The following is a 20,867-nucleotide window of genomic DNA, read 5'->3' on the forward strand; positions in this document are numbered from 1 at the left end:
TTTCCACTAGACAATTTTTTTTTTTTTGGTTCTTTTTTTTTGGAGCTGGGGACTGAACCCAGGGCTCCACTAGACAATTTTATCTCATTTAATCCTTTAAACGGAAATTCTGGTTATTCTCATTTGACAGATTAGGTAATTTTGGCACAAGGAGGTTAAGTAACTTGCCCAAGGTCACATAGCAGTCTGCCTTCAGGGTCTGAGCTTTCTACCACAGCGGTAACATATGGTTTTTGTGGTAGATGGGGGTAGGAAATGACGCTTTTTTTTTTTTTTTAAATCTATGCTATGATGAGAGTGGACTTGACTAGCATTTGGATTCTGTTTGATTGCTTGCAGATCGTCTCTCCCCTGCTTTTACATGGCATTAGTCGGCCTTAGCCCTGCAGCCAGGCGCTGTTCTCTAAGGTCTCTGGAGGCCGGCAGGGACCCTTCCAGAACAGTCAGAACAATGGCAATGGTTCATGTGTCTGTAGCAGGTCAACAATCACGTCAGGGGCCTGGGAAGAGGCAGAGTACTAGGATCCTCTTATCTAACACTTGAGCTTGTTTAAGAGTCCAAGCATCTATGCCGTTTTATAAAGGCTACAATACCCAGAATGCCCTACAGACCACAGGTAAAAGGTAAGACAGGAAGGAAGCCCCACAGACGTCTGGCTCTGTCTGAGGCTGCTGGTGAGATTTAAACCAACTGCATGTCTTTTCAAAGCTTTTCCTCTTTCTGTCAGCAAAGTGGAAGGATCCCAAACTTCCCTGCTCGCTTACACTCACATTCTGAGGTGGCGCAAGCAGCTTCAGGCTGTTCAGCTGGAAGGCACCGTTTAGGTGGAAGTCTGCTCTTATAAAAGAACATTTCCCCTCAAGCCCTGCTTCTCCCGGCACATGCTGTAGGCACGTTGTGTAGGAGCCTTCCTCGCCATCTCAAGTTCCCGCCTTGCTGGAGCCAGCCTTCATGCTCTGTCCCAGAGCTCTGGGCCCAGCATGTCCACATCCATTTTTATGTTTTAGCATGGCTGAAATACAAAGTGGGGTGCTGCCTGTGAGCTCTGTAGGAATGGAGGCCAGGGATGATTCCTTCTTTTTTTTTTTTTTTTTTTTTTTTTTTTTTTTTTTAAAGATTTATTTTATTATATATAAGTACACTGTAGCTGTCTTCAGATACACCAGAAGAGGGCATCGGATCTCTTTACAGATGGTTGTGAGCCACCATGTGGTTGCTGGGAATTGAACTCATGACCTCTGGAAGAACAGTCGGGTGTTCTTAACCACTGAGCCATCTCTCCAGCCCGGGATGATTCCTTCTTAAGAATGGGTTTCTGAGCTGGGTAAGGTGTGTGCCTGCATTCCTGGCACTCTGGAGGCAGAAGCAGAGGCAGACAGATCTCTGTGAGTTCGAGGCCAGCCAGGGTTTCTGGGCCTTGATATCCATGGTGCGAACCCTGCAACACTTATAAGGCCTCCGTACATGGATAGACACAGCAGTTTGTGCTGCTGCCATATAGGGGCTGGGTCACAGATCCTGAAGCCACTGCTGTCCTGCTGTATGACTCTGGGCAACTTACTCTCAGTCTCTTCATATGGGTGTGGAGAAGCGTGAAGGTTAGACCTTAAGGAGCTGTTGTGGGTGTTCAGGTAGATATAAAGCACTTGGAACTTTGCCTGGTACACAGGAGAGCCTCAGTCAATGTTAGTTCTAGCATGACTCTGCTCCTGCAACAGGATGGGTAGGAGGGGAGCTGCCAGCTTGGTCCTGCCCCATCCTGATGTCCGTCCTCCCTACTGACGCTTCTGTACCAACAGCTTGACTGTTGTCGACTCTGACGGGGCTACCAACTCTACCACTGCAAGTCTGACTGTGAACAAAGCTGTGGACTACCCTCCCGTGGCCAATGCCGGCCCCAACCAAGTGATCACCCTGCCCCAGAACTCCATCACCCTCTTTGGGAACCAGAGCACTGATGACCACGGCATCAGCAGCTACGAGTGGTCACTTAGCCCGAGCAGCAAAGGGAAGGTGGTGGAGATGCAGGTAGGAGGGACCACTCACCTTCTCTCTCAGGGGGCAGGGAGTCTCTGGATTTCATCTGCTACTTAGGGTTTATCTCTGCCCCATTTTATTCCCAAAGTCAGGCTTGTGCATTTAGATTTTTTACACCCTAAATAAATTCAGAAAATTGCTGGTCTGATTAACAGATTATCTGAAACTTTTAGTATTAGGAGGCGAGGTAAGAAACTTGTCTCTTGGGCTGGAGAGATGGCTCAGAGGTTAAGAGCACTGACTGCTCTTCCAGAGGTCCTGAGTTCAATTCCCAGCAACCACATGGTGGCTCACAACCATCTGTAATGGGATCTGATGCCCTCTTCTGGTGTGTCTGAAGACAGCTGCAGTGTACTCACATACATAAAATAAATAAATCTTTAAAAAAAAAAAACCAAAAAACTTGTCTCTTATGGATGACCCAATCCAGAGGGTCACACTACACAGATGCCACCAGCGTGCAAACCTTCCTAAGCTCATTGGAGTAGATCATCTAGCTAAAAGATGTCCTCCCCAGAAGTCTGTAAAATGAGTGACCTGGGCTAGGCTGTGGTGAGCAGGAATCTGCTGCTCCTGGGTCCTGCTGGCTGCTGTCACATAGAGAGATGATCTTAGTGCTACTTGACAGCCTTGCTAAGAGCAGACAGAAATGAGACTCCTGGGTGGAATTTTCCAACATGGAGCACTACAGGATAGGCAATCCCTGCAAGCAGGGATCAGCCCTGGCCGGCCAAGGAAGCCCCTGCATTGGCGGTTTTCCTCCAATGTTCCTTCTGATAGGCAGGAAGGGCTCTGCAGCTTCAGGTTTCTAGAGGTATGATGCAAAGCATGTTTTACCTGGCTTTGTTCATGTGTTTTGATAGGTTTCTCTGCTGTCACAGGTCTATAGAAAGTCTTTATTTAGTACCGTGTCTCACGCTGTCCTGTCAGTGGTCACTCAGTGTGCTGAACGGGGACCCCCGTACCAAGTTAGGTTTAAAGACCTGGCTCAAGCATTTCTTTCCGAGTGAGCACTGTGTGTACTGCTGTAGTCCTGGGAGTCATTACCCATGCCTGACTTTCTGCACATAGGGAGTTAGAACACCAGCCCTGCAGCTGTCTGCGATGCAAGAAGGAGACTATACCTACCAGCTCACAGTGACGGACACCGCAGGACAGCAGGCCACCGCTCAAGTGACTGTGATTGTGCAGCCTGGTAAGCTCCTCCCCAGGATCCTGCCAGCCCTGGTGCCACAAGGGCTGGTGTTGTGGGCTTCAAGTAGAGAGGCAGGAGGCAGACATTACCCCACCAAGCCTGAGAACCACAGCTTTCCCCCTTCTCCTTACTGTTCCTTCATAGCTCCAGTGAGTGCCCTTCCCTTGCTAGTTACTGAGTGATGGTGAGGGCCTGGGAGATAGAGTCACCACCACACCAAATGCTGCTTGATCTTAGGGCTGTTGCAAAGCCCTGGCTCTCTAGAAGGCTGTGTCTCCCTCTAGCCCACTGCATTAGATGTCAGAGGAAGTGAGCAGTTAAACTGAGAACTGCTCCACATGACTGTGAGCCCCCTGGTGGCACCCATCTCTCCCACATACCTTGCAGTGGTCTGGGCTAAGAGGCAGAGTTCCCATGGCTGCCAGAGCAGATGCCCCATGGCCCCTCCTCCACCACCCGGAGTGTTGCTCTTGATGGCTGCACTTCTTTGTCCTAGAGAACAACAAGCCTCCTCAGGCAGACGCAGGCCCGGACAAAGAGCTGACCCTGCCCGTGGACAGCACAACGCTGGATGGCAGCAAGAGCACAGACGACCAGAGGGTCGTCTCTTACCTTTGGGAGCAGAGCCGGTGAGTGCTCATGGGGGCTGGCTGGACAGACGGATGGACGGACGTACGTGCCTGGCCCTGGAGCAGCAAGGCTCGTCTGTCTTTGAGAGTTGACCCACTCCTACTAGTCTGTCCTGGAGAGTGAGAAAGAGGTTTATAATCCCAAGTTAGAAAGATTTCCTGATTTTTTTTTTAAAAGAAATAATGTATATCATCAGTTAGCCCCAGGTAACGCTGTGTGATCCCAGCCTTTTGCAGGTACACCCGTCTGCTAAAAGCATAGTTGAATTACACTTGAGAGGCAGGTTGGAAGGGGTAATGGAGCAGAAAGATAGCATTGTTCAAAATTACCCAGTAAGGTTAACTGGGGTGGGCAGGCAGCTACTGAGAGGGATTGAACATTCATCTGCAGAGCAGAGCAGAGCGTGCCTTTACTATTCTTCAGAGACATTGTTTTTCAGCTGAGTTAGCCAAAGGCCCAAGACTGCAGCCAAGATTATACTTTTTAAATTGAAATTACCTATTTGAGCTATTCCTGTTTGTACAATTTCTTTCAGCTTTTATGAACCATAGAGAATGGAATTAGTCGTAACATATGTACACACACACACACACACACACACACACACACACACACACCACATGGGGGGGGGAGCTTTTTACAGCACTGGAGGTGGGTGGGAAAGGGTTTTAATTTCTACTTAGGAAGTCCGTGTTAGGCACTAGACGTCCTTTTCCTCAGCTGCTGTGGAGAGCTGGGTCTCCCTTAGCTCAGTGTGTTGTCCTGTAGCTGTTTATTGCACGCAGACCTGATTAGCCCCCAAGCACAGGCTGAGCCATTGCAGTGGAAACAGTGCTTAGTGGAGCTTCCTAGATGAGACTGGTTCAGGAGAGGCCACTGGATCAGAGGTTATAAGTTTCAAAAGCAGAGCTAGGAGCTGAGATTTCTCTGGTCGTCCTTAGTTGGAAGGATGCGTGGGTGTGCAGGGCTCTGGATGCGTGCACCCTAGCCTGCCTGTGTGATGGCCGGAAGCCTGCTGCAGGCTGCTGTGCTGAGACACAGCAGGAAGGAGGCAGGGTGTAGTGTCCTGGTGCTATGTAGCGCTGTCCGAGGGCTGGAGGAGAATGTGTTAAAGACTGAGAGAAGATGGCTTTCTCCTGAGAGGCCCTTGACCCCCTTGGCCTGAATCCTTCCCTGACTTCTCATCACGGTGGGGTGGAGGGCAGTTCAGGAGTGTGGATAAGATGTGTATTGTGCTTCTTCGCTAACAAGAGCAAACCAACTACTGGGCCAGAAATGCTTTTCAGAAACCTCATTCTTAGAGCCTCCTATTGATCTCAGAGCTGCTCAGAGGACTTTATTTCTTATATAAACTAGAATAATGAAGGGTATGAATGCCCTAGAAGCTCATATAAAAGACAAGCCTAGATGTATTTAAAAGCTGATGAGTGGAATTTTCTGACCAGAGGTAGCCTGTGTTTTAGGACTCTCCAAACGGGATATCTTTAAACATTCCCTGTGAGGGTTAGGGAAGCAGTTGTGCCTGTTCAGCTGAGGCCACAGCTGCAGGGAGAGCAGCAGCAGGTCGGCTCCGCCCTCTGATTACTCTCTTGTCCAGGGGACCTGATGGGGTGCAGCTGGAGAACGCCAACAGCAGTGTCGCCACTGTGACTGGGCTGCAAGTGGGGACTTATGTGTTCACCTTGACTGTCAAAGACGAGAGGAACCTACAGAGCCAGAGCTCCGTGAGTGTCATCGTCAAAGAAGGTGCGTCTCGCTGTGGGCGTGTGCAGCAGCCTCATGGGTCTGAGAGCCCAGGGATCCGCCGCGTCTTCTGTGGTACAGGATGGATCTGAGGCAAATAGGAAACGCAGTCAGTCTGCGGGGAGGGCAGCTGTGATTTTCTCAACAAGTCCTGAGAGTAACTGTAAGGTGATTTTTAAACCCTCTTCCCTCTCCACCTGCCCTCTCAGCGCCATGCTTCCTTCCTGCTCTTAACTGAAATGGAAAGTACTGACAGTTTGTTTCCTTTGCATTTGGATCTTGCCTCTGTGCTAAGTCCTGGGGCGTCTGTGACTCTGATGGCTACAGTGACACCTGCTGGCAGGAGCTGGGGTGGCTGCTGCCCTGCAGCTTCTGGCTCACAGGCCTCTTGACTTCACAGGGACTGGGGAGGACTTGGGAGAGGCCCTGGGCTGGAAGTAGTGAGGAAGCCCCTGGCGAGCTGAGCTTCCACGCCATAGAGTCTGTGGGGCTGCAGCTCAGGGGGTGACACTCTCCTTCTCTTATGAAGCACAAGGAAAGAAGACACCCCAAGCAACACTTGAAAACCGAGGTGTTAACTAGCAAAACCTGAGTTCCTAATTCTGAGCACCTGGCCTTCATTTCTAGTCACTAAATTCCTTTAAAGCTGAGGACTGCTACAGAGCCATCGGAGGGAAGCATGCTGTCCCCTCTGTGGCCACAGGAAGGCTCTGGGTCTCTGGGGTCCCGTGGCTTTTGCTCTGCACTCTTGGATAAGCACTAAACAGCCCCCTATTTAAGGTGCTCTTGGTGCTGAGCTTCTCATAAGCTTTGTACATGGTGTCTTGCTTTCCCAGAATGTCACATTATTTCATTGATGTCTCCTTGGTTAGAAATAAACAAACCGCCAGTAGCCAAGATCACTGGGAATGTGGTGGTTACCTTGCCCACGAGCACGGTCGAGCTGGATGGCTCGAGGTCCTCAGATGACAAGGGGATAGTCAGCTACCTGTGGACTCGAGATGAGGCAAGCCCAGCCGCAGGGGTGAGTGTGCCAGGATGTGATCAGGGTAGGGAGGAGGTGAAGAGGGGGACCCTACCTCCCAGGTTCTATTTTAACCACGTAGCCCCTGTAACAAACCGAGGCTATGCTCTGGAGTCAGGGAGGCCAAATGCCTCCCTCTGGGTTATTCTTGTATCTCCTGATCCTAGGGGCTGTGGGGGGCGGTGCTGTGATGGTCCACTGGCAGGGATGTGGGGCTCAAGCAATAGCTAACTCCAAGAAAGGAGTGGCACTCTATCCCAGAACACAGCCATGTCGTCCCCACCCACAGGAGGTGCTGAATCACTCTGACCATCACCCTGTCCTCTTCCTCTCCAACCTGGTGGAGGGATCCTACACGTTTCACCTGAAAGTGACAGATGCAAAGGGTGAGAGCGACACAGACCGGACGACCGTGGAAGTGAAGCCTGGTGAGCTCAGCCTGCCAGGTCTCTCTCCCGACCGACCGTGGCAGACATGGCCTCAGAGAGGGCAGGCTTGCTCAGAGCCGTGCAGCAGTTGTGTCAGACGGAGCTTGTGCCCCAGCACCTTGTCTTTTGTACATGACTGAGGAGAGCAGCTCAGGGTTCCATGGGAGTTTGAGCTCAGGAATAGCTTGAGTCACGATGTCTCATCAGCATCTAAATGCAGAAAATCATTTATTTCCGTTAGTTGACCCTCAGGTCTTATTAGACAATCCAGCGAAGGTGACGTCATGATGTGCACACATTTTTCAGGGTTTCAGCAATCATGTCCTCCTTAAGGATGGGGGTGGGCAGGGCCGATGGCTCCCGGGCCAGCCCCAGGCATAGCCTCTGTCTTGGAAAGGGTCCTGGGAAGACATTCAGTCCTTGCCTTGCCTCCAGGAAGGACAGTGGCCAGCAAGCATGGCCACATCCAGGTTCTAGAGGTTAACAATGTGGTGCTGAGGCCACTTCTTGGCTACCTGGACTTTGTCTGTGTTTACTGCATTCACACCATTGTTAGGATGGTTGTGTGGGGGGAGGTGCATGGAGGGGTCCCACCCATATTTATAAGCAAAGCACAGCATGTCCCTAAAGTCAGGCCGGCTCGGGACATGCTGACACATAGTAGGCTGGAGAGTTTAGCTGTGCCTGTCACCATGTGTCTCACCTCCCGTCCCTCCATGAAGCCTGGCTCCTCCTGGCCCATGCCTCATCCTGGCACACATGTGAGCGAGAGCTCTCAGGGCAGCAGAGGGCTTTCCAAGCCAGCGCCTGCGGCTTTTCTAGGCCTGCTGCCTGCATGCCTCTTCTTTCCTACTTGAAGGACATCTAACTGCTGTCCCTGCTTCCTCTCCCATGCCAAAGCAAATACAGTGAGTGACAGGTCTGTTTAACTCTCCCACTTCTGAAGCCATGACTGATCTTCCTGCTTTCCAGATCCCAGGAAAAGCAACCTGGTGGAGATCATCTTGGATGTTAACGTCAGTCAGCTGACAGAGAGGCTGAAGGGGATGTTCATCCGCCAGATTGGGGTCCTCTTGGGGGTGCTGGATTCCGACATCATCGTGCAAAAGATTCAGCCATACACAGAGCAGAGGTAGCTGGACAATGAATGTGGGGAGCAAAGGAAAGCCTTGGGGTCCTCGGGCTTCCCGGCTGAGCAGCAGGACAGCTGGACTGAGGGGCAGGGTGCTTTGACCACAGACCGCTCATGTGTGTGATCACCAGTCAGGCCTTGGTCCTGTAATAGATGCCCAGACAGACTCTGCGAACCAGGTCAGAAGAGACCCTGTTTGTGTAAACTGGTCTGGGATGGAGATAAATATCCTCACTGCAGAGCAGGACCACTGTGTGGCCTCCAGGGAACAGCCAGGGCAGTTAGTTCTCCCAGGAGGGCTGGAGGAGGAGGTATGCCCAAAGATATTCCAGAAGTAAACGGTTGCCTTGCCCAGCATATGAGAATTAGGGGGTTGAGAAGGGAGTGCGTGAGTGGTGGGCCCAAAGCAGGATGGGAGGTGCAGGCTTCCTAAGTACACCAGGAAGTGCCCAGAGGTGAGGCCAAGGTGACTGGGAGACTTGCATACAAAGGAAATCAAGTTAGTTTGTTTTAAAAGCGAGGAGACCTCCGGCTGAGATTTGTTTGTTTTCCGGGAGATGAGTAGGGTGGAGGTAAGAGGGGGTGGGGCAGGTTCTGGGCTTGTCCAGCAGCAATAAGGCAAGAGCCCTCATTTAGGTTGTGGTGAGGAGGAAGGAGTAGGAGCCTTGGGGGCAGTGCTGTGCGCGGGTTAGCGCCCATGAGATGGAGGTGAACAGGGCTGGAATTTGGGGTGTCTTTTTCCTCATGTAGCCCGGGGTGGCATTGAACCCCTGAACCTCCTCCTCCAGACCTTCTGAGAGCCGGGGTTATTTACAGTTGGGAATCTGGGGATATAAAGGGAAGAAACCTACCAAAGCTCAGGGGTCAAAGCCAGCATGATGGGTGGAAGGGGCCTGGGACATGCCAGGGCGGTTGGTTAGGGGTGGCAGAACTCTGAAGACCACAGTGTTTAAGCGGGGAACAGGGGAAGAAGTGGCCTGGAGAATGCAGGAAGGTGGTGGGGCTTCCAGCAGAGCAGCGAGAACACAAAACCAGCCCAGGGAGTGTGCCACACAGACTGCCCAAAAGACAGCACAGTGCTCCTGAGCACACAGAGTGGAAGCTGGGTCTGGAGAGGTGGCTCAGTGGTTAAGATTCCCAGCTCACAACTGTCTGTTCCAGGAGACCCGCCACCCTCTCCTGGAAATACAGGTAAACGTTGATGCGGGAGAAGGTGGAGGCCGGATAGAGATGTGCCCTTATGGTTTGGTTTTTTTTTTTTGGTTTTGTTTTGCTTTTTGAAACAAGAGTTTCTCTGTGTAGCATGGCTGCACTGGAACTCACACTGTAGACCAGGCTGGCCCTAAACTCAGAGAGATCCTCCTGCCTCTGCCTCCTGAGTAGCTGGGACTAAAGGCATGTGGTACCACACCAGCTCAGATGTGCCTTTTAAAGACAGGCCACCTCTCAGCCTCTTTGTCACCTAGGGCAAAGTGCCAGTCTAGGGAACTGCAGGAAAAATGGGGGACTCAAGACAGCACTGGTGGTACTGGGTCCTGTTGTGTCTGTGTGAGAGGGACAGGGAGACACAGCTCCTGAGGGGAGGGATGGCAGGTGAGGGCAGCTCCAGGGAGGAACACTAACTTTGAGCAACATTAGAAACAGAGCTGAAGCTGAGGCCTCCTGGGCAAGCGGTCACCCCAGCTTCACGTGACAGTCACCTGGAGGTGACAGAGCAAACTGTGGCCCAGGCCTCATCCTCAGAGACTGTGACTCAGGTAGGATGGGTGCACAAGCTTTCAGCGAATCTGCTGCAGTCACTAGGACACTTTCTTTTTCACTTTCTTGTATGCGCCTGTGAGTGTAGAGGCCAGAGGTTTTAGATCCCCTAGAGCTGGCATTAAGGTCAGTGGTGAACCACCTTCCATAGGTGCCGGGACTCCAACTCCTCTACATGAGCCGTGCACATTCTTAACCACTGAGCCACCACGCTAGCCTTAGGACTCTTCTCTTGAAAAACAAAAGTCAAGGGCTGGAGAGATAGCTCAGCGGTTAAGAGCACTGACTACACTTCCTGGGGACCTGAGTTCAATTCCTAGCAACCACATGGTGGCTCACAGCCATCTTTAATGGGATTCGATGCCCTCTGCTGGTGTGCATGAAGACAGCAACAGTGTACTCATATAAATAAAATAATGTACTCATAAAATAAAAAAAAATCAAAACAAACAAACTCCCCACCACCAACACCAAAAAGAATGCTGTATCCAGTAGCCACCAAATGGCTGTTAGATTGATCCCCGTTGTTGGGAATTGACTAGGTAGGAGCACCGTGCTGTTATTATAGGGAGGGGCACCTGGCTTGTCCTTGATTTTGGTTGTAACAGAACATGGTGAGAATTTCAGAGAGAACAGGACCTTCCCCACCTTCGCCACCAATAGGTGTCCACCAGGGGATATGGGGGCTGCCTGTCCCCTGTGGGAACCCAGTACTTATTTTACAGATTGGTGTTAGGGGTTAGATATGAAATGTGGGCTGAAGAGGTGGCTCAGTATGTAAAGGAGATTGCCGCTAAACCTGATGACCTGAGTTCAATTCCTGGGATTCACATGGTAGGAGAGAATCAGCTTCCACAAGTTGCCTTTTGCGCTCCACACAGTCACATACAAATAAGTGTAGTAAAAATTTTAGTAAGATGTTTGTGCAAATCCATAATACATAGAATTTGATCAGAGATGGCTTGTTTGTTTGCTTTTGTTTTGTTTTGAGACAGGGCAGGTCTCACTGTGTAGTCCCCACCTACCTGACCTGTAACATGCTATGTAGGCTAGAACTCAGAGAGGTCTACCTGCCTCCCCTCAAGGGCTAGGATTAAAGGTGTGCACCACTGCCCTGCCTATCTGATCAGTGGATATCACCGGAAGTTTATTTTGAGGCTGCTGGGTTGTGGCCTCTCTGGGAGATTTGGGGTCTGTGGTCTCAGCACATTTTTGCTGATATGACTTAGTAGAGATTGGTGCTGTGCGAGAGGGAGTAAAGCTGTGAGGACTACTGGTAAAGGCAGAAATAGAAGTTGTAGCTGTGGACTACAGGAGGAAATAGTAATTAAGGAGCCTCTATCTTTCGTGGTAAAGGGTGTGGTCTGGAGTTTGCAGGACCCATCGTTAGCTTTAGTCACGGACAGCACAGCTGGAACTTTAGTCACGTCACCGGTGGAAGGCACTGCTGTACTTTGGGATACCTTGTCCTGGAAGCGGCTGCTCTAGGGCCCCTGGGATACTTGGGGCCTCAGCTGCCCTGCACACTAAGGGGTCAGTATCCTGGGTGTACCTCGAATCCATGTGGCCCAATGACTGGGAAGGTTTGCTTTGTGAGCTAAGGGGCAGGCCCTCAGAGAGACTGAGGTTAAGGCAGAGAGAACAGTCCTGAGTTCAAACTGCAGGCAGAAAGCAAACAGATTCTGGGCTTGGAGTGATGTCATTTCAAAGCAGCAACCCCACTCTGTAGGGTCTGTCCTTTTGCTGTCACAGTAACCGCTGACTGGCTTACAGGTAATCTTTCCAGTATTTACATTTACGAAGCACTGGCAAGCTCTACAGGTTAAACTGGGTACAAATTCAGTTGCCTGGCTGTCTTAGCTCGCAAAGGCTGGCCACAAAGATGGACCCACAGCCAGACCCTATCCTCCTCTCCCTCCTGTTGGCTGTTAAGACTGCAGCCTCCAGCAGTCAGAGTATTTCTTAAAAAAGGAGTAAGCGTTAGGGTCCTGTGTAACAGATAGGGAATCTGGCTCTGATATAACTGTGTGACCTGGGCAAGTAAGTCAACTCTTCTGAGCCCTCCCTGTGTAAAATGAAGGTAGGACAGAAGCACCTTTCTCACTGCCTGCTGTGGCCATGCATGTCAGCACAGGCTGAGTACTGTGTCTGTCACAGACACAAGGTGCTTTGTAGATGTGGCTAGAACTGCCACCATGGATCGCGTAAGCACACTGACACCATCGTCCGTCTCTGCAGCACCAAGATGTTATTTTTTGTCCAGAACGACCCTCCCCACCAGTTCTTCAAAGGCCGTGAGGTGGCAGCCATGCTCAAGAGCGAGCTGCGGAAGCAGAAGGCTGACTTCCTGATATTCAGAGCCCTGGAGATCAACACAGTCAGTAAGTCGTGGGGAGCTGTGAGCAAAGGCCTCCTACAGACGTTCCACGGGCCCATGGGCCCTCCCAGTGCACAGAGGGACCATGGTTCTGAATAAGGAGATAACTGTATCTTTGTTTTATCCAGCCTTACTTCTAACTCACCGTTACCCTAAGTTTTGAAGGCAGGCAGGATTAATGGAGCTGAGACTCTGAGGCTAAAGAACTGACAAACGTTGGCCTCGCTGCACGGCCGGGGACCGTGCCTCAGGATGGGCGGTCCCATTCTGGACCCACTGCAGGCCTCTTCCCTAATGTTCTAACAGACACGTCTAATTCAGAAAATGTGGGTTCTTAGACATTTCAGAATCGGCCTGGCAGTATTTTCTGTATTGTTCTCCGTTACTCCGTGGAGGAGGCACTTGGCATTGAGAGTCACCGGTCCAGACAGCGCAGGAGGCTCGCTGGGGCTGTTTGACCAGGGTCTTAGACAACCTATCACAGGAAGCCAGCCTGACATGAGGGGACCTCAGTTTTCCTGAGCCCCGGCTCTCTAACTTTTACTTCTGCCTCCTTCAGCATGTCAGCTGAACTGTTCTGACCATGGCCACTGTGACTCCTTCACCAAGCGCTGTGTCTGTGACCCATTTTGGATGGAGAATTTCATCAAGGTGCAGCTGAGGGATGGAGACAGCAACTGCGGTGAGTGTGTGGCTTTGTGCCAGGCCTTGGCTGCAGTGTGGCTGTGCTGCGGGGGCAGGTGCTGGAGGCAGAAGAACTCGGTGCTCTGTTTGTAGAGGACTCTTCCTCCCCCCGCCCCTCCACACTTACTGAATGCTAGCAGAAGGCGCTGCACACCAGTGCCTGGAGGCCCTCATCTCTGTAGTGCCTGCCTGCCTGGCCTCCTGGAAACCCACATTCCCCATCTTAAAGGCACATGCACATCTTTAATCCCAGCACTTGAAAGGCAGAGGCAGGTGGATCTCTGTGAGTTCAAGGCTGGCCTGGTGTACAGAGCAAGTTCTAGGACAGCAGGGCTACACAAAGAGGCCATGTCTTGAGTGGGGAAATGGTGTATCCTCACATATTGCAAAATGCTCAGAGTGCCCCTCATGAAGCCACCTTGTGACTGAGGCGGGCCGCCTCTCACGCACACACCTCACCATTTCCCTTTGCAGAGTGGAGCGTGCTCTATGTCATCATTGCTTCCTTTGTCATCGTCGTTGCCTTGGGGATCCTGTCATGGACTACAGTCTGCTGTTGCAAGAGGCAAGATGGTGGGGTAGTGACGGTGTGTGTGTGTGTGTGTGTGTGTGTGTGTGTGTCTGTGTGTGTGAGTGTGTGTGTCTGTGAGTGTGTGTGTGGGGTGTCTGTGTGTGTGAGTCTGTGTGTGTCTCTGAGTGTGTGTGTGTGTCTGTGTGTGTGTGTGTGTGGGGGTGTCTGTGTGTGTGAGTGTGTGTGTCGGTGTGTGTGTGAGTGTGTGTGTCGGTGTGTGTGTGAGTGTGTGTGTCTGTGTGTGTGTCTGAGTGTGTGTCTGTGAGTGTGTGTGTGTCTGTGAGTCTGTGTGTATGTCTGTGTGAGTGTGTGTGTGTGAGTGTCTGTGTGTGTGTCTGAGTGTGAGTGTGTGTCTGTGTGTGTGAGTGTGTGTCTGTGTCTGAGTGTGTGTGTGTGGTGTGTGTGAGTGTGTGCCTGTGAGTGTGTGTCTGTGTGTGTCTGTGTCTGTGAGTGTGTGTGGTATGTGAGTGTGTGTCTGTGTGTGTCTGTGTCTGTGAGTGTGTGTGTGGTGTGTGTGAGTGTGTGTGTCTGTGTGTGTGGTGTGTGTGTGTGGTATGTGAGTGTGTATGTCTGTGTGTGGGGGAGGGTGTAGGGGGTAAGATAAATTCTTTGAAGTCTATTTGGTGTCATGTCACAGAATTTTCCCATGAGGTATCTGGCAGCTTTCTTAAAGGAGTAAACTTGGTTCCCAGTCACTGTGGTGGGAATTGACCACCCCAAGGCCTGTGGCAGAAAATTCTCATTGCCAACACCAGAGGGCAGAAGCTCTCATTTAAGGGATGTCACTGTAGAGATCTGCAAGGTGGGGACGCTGGTGGGGTGTGGTGGGTGCACGTCCTGTGAAATGCTATGGCCCAGCCTCATACCTGGACATAGGGGGGTTCACAAGCTTACAGCTGAGTTCTGAAGTGGTTGCTCTCGTTTGCTTTGCAGACAGCCTGGCAGCTGTAGTCTTCATTTTGTTACATTTATTGCGTGTTTATCAATGTTAAACATGATTTCAAGAAAAGGGCATAGTTCAGGGGGAGAATATTTGCCTGGAACGTACAAGACGTCAGTGTGTGGTGCTAGTTAGAGCAAAAGGTATGGGCTTGCGTGCTGTACCACTCAGAAAACATCCTTTTCCTAATTCCTGGATACAGAACTCAAGGCTCAGTGTGCGGATAGCGCCTGTTTGAGGCAGGGATCGGATGGAACTTGCCGTATGACCTCCTTTAAAACTTAGAAAAGTAGAATTAAAAAAAAAATCCCAGCAGCCACAGATAAGTCAGCAGCCCCAGGTTGCACCCCCTCTCTCCCTCGACCCCACCCCACCCCCAGCCAAGCTTTTGTCTTTCTGAGGTTCCGCCTGCTCTGGTTGAGAGGTGAGGAGAGCTAGGAGAGGCAGCTGTGCTCTGGGTAGGCCTCACAGACTTTCCATGGCATTTGTTTTTTAGGCAAAAAGGAAAACCCAAGAGGAAAAGCAGATACAAGATCCTGGATGCCACGGACCAGGAGAGTCTGGAGCTGAAGCCGACCTCCCGAGCAGGTAGGGCTGTGGGAGCTGGCACTGGGGGCCAGGGAGCCCTGTCACATGTCCCTCACACCCTCATGCTCCTTTGCCTGCTCGTTGGCTCCTTGCTCAGTGGCCTGGGGTCATTGTCAGTGGCTTCCAGGCAGAGACCAGATCCGAACTCCCTCTTCCTGTGCCCTCCCCATCCATCCCACTCGTCATTAGGCAGAGTCCCACCGCCATCAGTCTCGGGCACCTACTTCCCTGCTGCCTGCTGCTGTGTGCTGGGCTGTCCCGCAGAACAAGTCCTCTGGGTTAAAGTCATCCTAAGGCTTTGTGTTAAGGGAGGCTGTGGGGGAGACAGGCCCCAGGCCTTCTGCCCTCAGAGAACTGTAGCCTGGCAGGAGAGAGACAAGCTTCATTGTCTTCATTCATTCATTCTTCAAGCCTGAAGAGAGCCCAGGCTACCAAAGCAGCAGTCAGAGCATCCCCAGGAACAGATGCTGTGTGCACCCAGCTTCTGCAGTGGCCAGCGAGGGAAGCCCCATCACTTTACCCTGTGTCCTTTATAAAGCTTTTCCGGCCCTTGCGAGGCCCCTGTGAGCTGCTGTGTCTGTCTGCTTTCAGGGACAGCCTCCTTGTTCATCTCCAAGCTTTTCTGAGCAGGTTCTGCTGCTGCAGATGTCCAGAACATTTTTCTCCTCCTTGGTTGATGTCTCAGAACCATGCTCACAGCTGTATAGAGTGACGGAGAGGCTGGAGAGCACAGCAGGGAAAGGCCCTGGCCCCAACCCTGACAACCAGAGTTCAAGCTCAGGACCACATGGCAGAAGCAGGCCTTCCCACCTCTCAGCAGGAGGGAGGGAGGGAGGGAGGGAGGGGAGGGAGGGAGGGAAGAGTTCTAAAAGTTAGAGGAGCAGCAGTTAGCTGCCCTGTAGTCAGAGGCAACGTGGTTCGCCCCCACTGCTGGGAGGGGGACAAAACTATCATGTGCTGGGCAGTGAGTCAGAGGGAGTGAGCCAGGCTGGATGGCCGAGCAGGTCTTTGCTGAGGTCCCTCTAAGAGCAGAGGGCATTTTAAGGGGTTTAGGGCCCAGCATCTGCCTGGGTGATTCTAGGTTGTGGTGCTTGAACATGTACGCTCAGGGGTCTGGTGACCGTGGAAAGCAGGCAGGAAGGGAAAAGTGTTTTCTAGTGGTCTGAGGAGGTGGTGACAGAGTGCGGAGGTGCAGACAAGGCCAAGGCTGATTCCTGTCTAGTCGCTGACAGAATCAGGGCAGCTTTACCAAGGCTTTAGAAAGCCAAAGAATTAAATTGAACCCAGCAGAACGGTCAGTACTGAAAGATGAGATTCTACTCGGCAGTGAGGATTGACATCTCAGAATTGGGTCTCAGCCCTAAAGAGAGGCCCAGGTGTCCAGGATGGGCTGCAAAGGAGGAAGGGACCTGCAGGGAGGTCATAAAAGCCTCACAGCTCTGGATGATGCCAGAGACCCTGCAGCCGCCTGCAGAGTGGGCAGAATGGCAGCACCTGTGGGGTCAGGGTGAGGAGACGCCCTACAGATTTCAAAGCCTTTACAACAAAGAAAACCTGGGAAGCTGGACAGAGGGCCAGGACTCAGGACCAGACTGCACACAGAGGCAGGGCCTGGGGGAGGGGAGCCTCTGAGAGGCAGGGAAGATCAGGGAGGGGAATACAGACACACTTCTGAGGCAGAGGAGGGAAGGGAGAGGGCCGACCCCAGGGCGAGTCTGACAGCAGCAGGCTGAGAGATTGGCTTATGTTTTTTCTATTACAGTAGGCTGAACCAAATGAAATTACTGACTTTACCATCACAAAAGTGGCGATTCTCTGTGGCTTAACCTAACTCGCTAGAAAACTGGAAAGGCAGCAAGCATGTGGCGTCCTTATAAGGGAACACACCAGAGAATCAGCCCCGTCCTCTGTGCTACCTTCCAGTTAGTGCCCATGTTACTAAATAACGCCTGTACCTGTGTGCAGATAGTGCCGTGTTCTAGGCTACAGTCACCCACATTCCTTATAACAGTTCTGCACACGGGCAGGCACTGACAGACATGGGTTTACTGACCAGCCATACTGCTCAGTATGGTCCTGTGGACACTCCTGTGTCCTTTGGTGGACACACATAGGGGTCTTTGCTGGGTGCAGACGTGGAGAACTGTTGAGTCCCAGTGGATGTGTGTCTGGTTCTCACTGACAGCGACCCCTCCTTTGTCATTGTTAGTGGCTAAGCAGTCAGGTGCAGGGTAAGAGATGGGGCTGTCTGATGCCCTCTTCTGGTGTGGCTGAAGATGGGACAGTGTACTCACATGAAATAAATAAATCTTAAAAAAATAAATCTTAAATAAATCTTAAAAAAAAAATCAATACCACTTCCTTTCTCCAAAGGAGGTACTACCAAAAAGCAAAACCCCCAAAGCCAGGGAGGAATCTCCCTAAAGGCCCGTGTCATCTGGGGAGGAGGAGGCTGCATGCAGGCACTAGGAGGAGAAAGCTTAGAGTCTCCAGGGGAGGGCTGTGGGGAAAGGGCCAGCATCTCCAGAAAAAACAGGATATTCCCTGGCCATTCCACTGGCCACCGTGCCCAGCACACTGGAGAGCCCCACGGTGCAGTGCCCTCCTGCAGCTCTGCTGCACTGGTGCCGAGGTCTGGATGAGCTGTACCCCAGAATGCACAGAGCTGAGTAAGCCATGGCCACACGGCACGTGGATGAGGCCTGCAGCAGGGTGCGATTCTTGAGTGTAGGGGCCAGGGCCTGGGCACTCAGCCTGGAGACTTGTCAGCTGTCAGGCTGACCATCAACCCTCACAGGATGCTGTCGTGTTTAGGAGTGTGACGGATACAGAGTTGTAGACTGCCTGACGGAGGGAGGCATGGCTCATCTGACCATCCTGTTACAGGTGGGAGGCCAGCTTCTGTGGTTTGGCAGTGCCAGGGTCCAGAGCGCTCCCACTTCAACCAACTCTGTGAAATGCAGTTTATCCCTGGGGCTCTACAGTGGGGGCACGGCTGTGAGGGTGAATGCCGAGGACTTTAGAGTCTCAGACAGCTTTCGGGACTTTTATTTTAAGATTTATTTTTTGCTAGATGGTGGCGCACACCTTTAACCCCAGCACTAGGGAGGCAGAGGCAGTTAGATCTCTTGAATTCGAGGCCAGCTTGGTCTACAGAGTTCCAGGTCAGCCACGCTACACAGAGAAACCCTGTCTGGAAAAACAAAGATGAATTTTTATGTGTAATTGTGCACGTCTGCATGAGTGTGTATGCACATGACCATGGAGTCTAGGGATGGTCCTGTGGAGCTGTGGTTACACAGTGGCTGCTGGAGATGAAAGCGCAGGCCCTCTGAAGGAGCAGCTGCTGCTCTTAACTGCGGAGCGCTCTCTTCAGCCCTGGGTGCTCATGGCGCATGGCTGGTTGTTCTGATAAATGGCTGTCGGGGACTGTCTGAGGGAGTCCCACTCAGTCAGGCTTCCCCACTGCTGGTTAAATGCTTTTCAAGACAGGGTCTCATTATGTAGCTCTAGGTCTCGGGACATGAGTACTATCGAAAGGGAACAGGACACAACTGGGTGACAGCAACCAAAGCTCTGGGGCGTAGCAGAGTCCAGGTCTAATCCTCAGGCGTGGCTCTCTGAGGACTTGTTCTAGCCATGCCAGGCCTCCCATCACCTGCTCTTCCAGCCAAAGAGGGGGCCTGGCCTCCCCGTCTCCTCTCAGGTAGAGACGAGGATGGGCGTGGCTCAGGTCTGGCCAGGCGTTCCCTGACCCGGCTGTCTCTCTGACAGGCAGCAAACAGAAAGGCCCCACGATGAGCAGCAGCCTGATGCACTCTGAGTCGGAGCTGGACAGCGATGATGCCATCTTCACATGGCCAGACCGGGAGAAGGGCAAACTCCTGCACGGTCAGAATGGATCTGTGCCAAACGGGCAAACACCACTGAAGACCAGGAGCCCACGGGAGGAGATCTTATAGCCCCCTGGTCTGTCACAACAGTCTGGGCCTCAGTGCTAGGGCCCAGAACACCTCTAGGCTGATTCCTGACCTCCTGGGTCTGAGGGCAGCCGCTGTCCCAGCATGTGCTGGTCACTCCATCCCAAAAGCCCCCATCAGAACTGCTGGTACTTGAATCCAGATACTTTATAGGAACCCCTGAATGAAGCTGTGAATGAAAAGGTTTTCTCTATAAACCTAGGTGGTAGGCCCCCAAAGTGTTCTCATCTCAGGGCCTCACTGCACACACCTCCCAGCCTGAGAGCAGACAAACAGGCCCACAGCCTCTCCTCTGCTGTGGAGCAGTGCAGCTGGGCCCAGCACACACAGTGAAGCTTACTGTCCCCCCCGCATCTGGCAGAGATCCAGGAGCCACCAGCCTCCTGATGGCAGGGCCTAGCTCTGGGCATATTCTTTGGTCTGCTTCTCTGGGACAGTAGGCCCTGCCCTCCCAGGGCCACTGATGCGGGTGGTGACGCAGAGCTGCTGTGGCCCCTCAGCTCCGCTGGCTTGTTTATCAGGGACATCCAGGCTCAGGCCACCGCATTCTCCCAGAGAGAGCCGCGGATAGACTGGAACTCTGTGCCATGTTGAGTGCACACGTGTGACTGCCCCTCCGTGGTACCTTCCACCTCCCTCCATCCATGTCTTCTCCGTGTCCTCTGCAAGAGTGAGTGCTCGAGTGGATGCGCCTGTCCTTCTAGGTCTCTTGGCTGCTCTCAAGGCAATTCTAACTTGGAGACTTTCAGCTCCTTCAAAGACTATTAATCCCTCTCGCCTAGCACAGCTCCTCAGCCGTGGTGTGGCAGCTGAGGAGTTGGGTTTCGGGGAGAGCGACTTTTTAAAAAGGACTTAATTTCTACTACTGCACTATCCGTTGTGAGATAATTAAACATGCTATTTAATTGTGTGCCTGGCTATGAGGTTGTGCTATTTCGTGCTGCATCTGTGACCTGTGTTGCAGGGCCCACCACCGGTGTAGAGCTATGGTCATCATGCTGAAGCCTGTCTCAGCATACTGGCTGGTGGCATGGGCTCCCGTCTGCCATGGCGGGTGGGCCTGTGCCACACGAGTGCTGGCTGGCCATAGATGCTCTTTGATTTTGACTTATTACACACAAATGACTTCTGTCTACCTGTGACCATACAGCATCTGTGCTGAGGGGCAGAGTATCCTAAGGTCCAGGCTACCCTAAGAGTTTTGGGGTAATTTTGTTCCTTTTTGGGTTCCCAGCATTTCAAGTGCACCAACATGAACGCATCCTACCGGGCTGGGATGCACACCCAGTGTCACACTGGACAGTGACCCTAGCCAGTAGCAGCTGAAAGCAACCAGCAGGGCTAGAGCATGGGAAGCCGCAGCTAACAGCCATCTGAGTGTGAGCGGGAAGTGAGCATCCAGTTACCACCCCCACCTGCACCGCCAACAATAGTCCCTCCTGCATGGACCCTTTCATGGCTATGGTTGTGTAAGATCATCTTACAGACTGCTTATGCCTTCATAGTGTAAATACTGAGAAAACCCTTAGTAAGTCAGGACCAGAATCTAAACCTCCAAACCAGCCAAGCGCGATTATTTCAACCAGCCAATCAGAAAGCAGGCTAGAACCAGGATGGTGGTAGACGCCTATGATCCCAGCATTCAGAGTGCTGCGGTAGGACTGCCATGAGTTTGAGGCCAAACTAGGGCACACGGAGAGACCCTGTTCAAAACAAATGAACGGGAAAAGATGGCTGAGCATCAGGAACACTGGCTGTTCTTGCAGAGGATTTAGATCC

General features: G+C 52.0%; 1 protein-coding gene and 1 long non-coding RNA gene across 5 annotated transcripts in view; one reads left to right on the top strand and one right to left on the bottom strand.

Annotated features, from left to right (window-relative positions):
* KIAA0319l (KIAA0319 like) overlaps positions 1 to 19,998 on the top strand; it is a 92,941-nt gene extending 72,943 nt beyond the window's left edge. For 3 of the 4 annotated variants that reach the window (XM_063287023.1, XM_063287024.1, XM_063287025.1), the window contains exons 10-21: positions 1,801 to 2,029; positions 3,110 to 3,233; positions 3,730 to 3,862; positions 5,461 to 5,609; positions 6,479 to 6,630; positions 6,920 to 7,058; positions 8,031 to 8,190; positions 12,187 to 12,329; positions 12,885 to 13,007; positions 13,484 to 13,582; positions 15,025 to 15,108; positions 18,883 to 19,998. In XM_063287023.1, the coding sequence (XP_063143093.1) occupies positions 1,801 to 2,029; positions 3,110 to 3,233; positions 3,730 to 3,862; positions 5,461 to 5,609; positions 6,479 to 6,630; positions 6,920 to 7,058; positions 8,031 to 8,190; positions 12,187 to 12,329; positions 12,885 to 13,007; positions 13,484 to 13,582; positions 15,025 to 15,108; positions 18,883 to 19,070 (1,723 nt within the window). In that variant the 3' untranslated portion in view covers positions 19,071 to 19,998. Of the gene's footprint in view, positions 1 to 1,800; positions 2,030 to 3,109; positions 3,234 to 3,729; positions 3,863 to 5,460; positions 5,610 to 6,478; positions 6,631 to 6,919; positions 7,059 to 8,030; positions 8,191 to 12,186; positions 12,330 to 12,884; positions 13,008 to 13,483; positions 13,583 to 15,016; positions 15,109 to 18,882 lie in introns of all 4 variants that reach the window. The other variant, NM_001159655.4, reaches the window with a different exon arrangement.
* LOC134486992 (uncharacterized) lies at positions 1,076 to 3,734 on the bottom strand. The gene is made up of 2 exons (XR_010066638.1): positions 3,614 to 3,734; positions 1,076 to 3,290 (listed from the first exon to the last, which is right to left on the bottom strand). It is a non-coding gene; the product is annotated as an uncharacterized LOC134486992 (long non-coding RNA).
* Positions 19,999 to 20,867: the final 869 nt, after the last annotated feature.

Source organism: Rattus norvegicus, chromosome 5, assembly GCF_036323735.1.
Source record: "Rattus norvegicus strain BN/NHsdMcwi chromosome 5, GRCr8, whole genome shotgun sequence".
NCBI classification, from domain to species: Eukaryota; Metazoa; Chordata; class Mammalia; order Rodentia; family Muridae; genus Rattus; species Rattus norvegicus.